Source organism: Exophiala dermatitidis (genome assembly GCF_000230625.1).
Source record: "Exophiala dermatitidis NIH/UT8656 unplaced genomic scaffold supercont1.1, whole genome shotgun sequence".
In the NCBI taxonomy this organism is placed as follows: domain Eukaryota; kingdom Fungi; phylum Ascomycota; class Eurotiomycetes; order Chaetothyriales; family Herpotrichiellaceae; genus Exophiala; species Exophiala dermatitidis.
Window position 1 is genome coordinate 1,525,939 of NW_008751646.1, and position 2,221 is coordinate 1,528,159.

The 2,221-nt window shown below is 52.8% G+C and overlaps 1 protein-coding gene across 1 annotated transcript in view; it reads left to right on the plus strand.

Annotated features, from left to right (window-relative positions):
• The window catches only part of HMPREF1120_00552 (aryl-alcohol dehydrogenase), a gene marked incomplete at both ends in the record, with an annotated part of 2,212 nt that extends 324 nt beyond the window's left edge, over positions 1 to 1,888 (plus strand). The window contains 2 exons of the mRNA XM_009154551.1: positions 130 to 1,688; positions 1,822 to 1,888. Of these exons, the coding sequence (XP_009152799.1) occupies positions 130 to 1,688; positions 1,822 to 1,888 (1,626 nt within the window). The remainder of the gene's footprint in view (positions 1 to 129; positions 1,689 to 1,821) is intronic.
• Positions 1,889 to 2,221: the final 333 nt, after the last annotated feature.

A 2,221-nucleotide genomic window follows, 5' to 3' on the forward strand; every position in this document is an offset into this window, starting at 1 on the left:
CCCCCCAACTCAGACATTGCTCTCCTTTCACAACTACCCGACGTCCTATACCTACAACCCGCACGTCCTTTCACATGGCAAGGCTGAGGTACACATGACTGATCTCACCTCCTGTTCTTCCTTGTCCAGATCGGCCGCAAAGAGTACGACTGGTGCATGACCAGCATACCCCAACCCAATGCCGGCAACAAGATATACTCCATGCCTCGCGGCAAAGCGCTGGGGGGCAGCAGTGCGATTAACTATCTCATGTACGTACGTCCTGCGAAAAATTGTGTCAATCACGGTTGGGAAGCCATGGGGAACCCGGGCTGGGGATGGGAGGGACTCGCTCCGTACTTCCGCAAACACCAGACACTGGACAAGACTCCGGTGCACGAGGATCCGCAGTTCATGCCCATAGCTGGGGGAGACAAGTTCCACGGTAACGACGGGCCGATCCACACGAGCTTCAACGACTGGTACATGCCGCTAGAAGTGGACTTTGCCAAAGCGGCGTATGAGGTGACAGGAACCAAGAAGACGATCCACGACGCCTGGAGCGGCGACCACATGGGTTTCTACTCCAGTCTCGGAGTGGTCAATCGAACCGACGACCCTGGCAAGCGATCATACGCGGCCACAGGCTATCTGCGTCCCAACCTGAACCGGCCGAACCTGAGGGTGTTAACCGAAGCGCAAGCGACCCGTATCATATTGGACGGCAACACCGCGAAAGGAGTTGAATTCTTGTATGGCGGGTCGCAAAAGTACAGCGTGTACGCAACACGCGAAGTCATCCTCTCCGCCGGCGTGATCCAAAGCCCCCAACTTCTCGAGTTATCTGGGATAGGAGACCCCGAAGTCCTCTCCGCAGCTGGCGTCGAATGCGCCGTGGAGAACAAAGCAGTAGGCGCCAATTTCCAAGACCACGTCCTGGGCGGTCTGCTATTCGACCTGAAGCCCGGAATCGACTCAATGGACGCGCTACGCGACGAGCAATACATGAAGATGCAGCAGGAAGTGTACCAAAAGACCCAAAAGGGCCCCTACGCATCGCCCGGCATGATGATGGGCTTCGTGTCGTACGCATCACTGGTCTCGCCCGAGGAACTCGAAGCCACGATCCGCGAAATCGAAGCGAAATCGCTGGCAAAAACAGATTTCGAAAAAGCCCAAGAGAAAGTCATTGTCGACCAACTGCGCGACCCGACTTTTGCAAACCTACAAACCTTCTGTATCCCATGCCGTCTCGACGTCGCAAAGGGATCCGACCAAACTCAATTCTTTGGCGCCCCGCCCACGGGCAAACAGCAGGTCTCGCTGCTCATGTGTCTGGAACATCCTCTGTCCCGTGGAACCGTCCACATCACCACTTCGGACCCCTTGGCCCCTCCGCGCATCGACCCGGGCTACTTCCGCAATGAAGTCGATGCAAAGATCCTCGCGGCCGGTATAGCCTGGATGGACAAAGTCGCCCGTCACCCTCTGCTGGCCAAGTCGCTGGCGGATCGGGAGTTGCCTCCCCAGGACCAGAACATGGATACACAGGAAAAATGGGTCGATTATGTCAAGAACCATATTAGTACACAGTACCATTTGATCGGTACTTGTGCGCTTGGCCAAGCCGTCGACAATGAGCTGAGGGTTAAAGGTGTTAAAGGGTTGAGAGTTGTTGATGCTTCTGTCTTTCCGGGCCATGTTTCAGGGTGAGTGAGACTGAAACCGGTTGATTTTGCATATTTTGAATTTTCCCCCTTTTTATTTTAGGTGTTTGCTCTTCGTTTTCGTTGTTGTTTTGAAAACAATCGTATCGTACCCATGCTGACGTTACCCAAACAGAAACATCATGGCCACCACATATGCCGTGGCCGAGAAAGGCGCAGACCTCATCAAGGCCGACATCTAGAGGCCATTCATGGTATATGGAAGAGTCTACTATGGTTTCAAAACGGTGGTGGGAAGACTGAAGTAGAGAAGAGAGAGAGAGAACTCCCATATAGCCAGGAAGGCGCTAAAGCGACTCATCTTGTTGCTTTGTCATTCTACTGTAGTTACATATTCTGAAATTCCATTATCTTCCTGTCATGCAGATTTCCATGACTATCGTCATTTTAACCTGGTGGAGGCCGCACCCCCGTTAAGTGGTAGAGTGTTATTTATGGTGCAATTCAACATTCTTCATCGGAGACAGACGCTTGTAGAGACATATGGATGATGATGATGATGATGATGATGATGA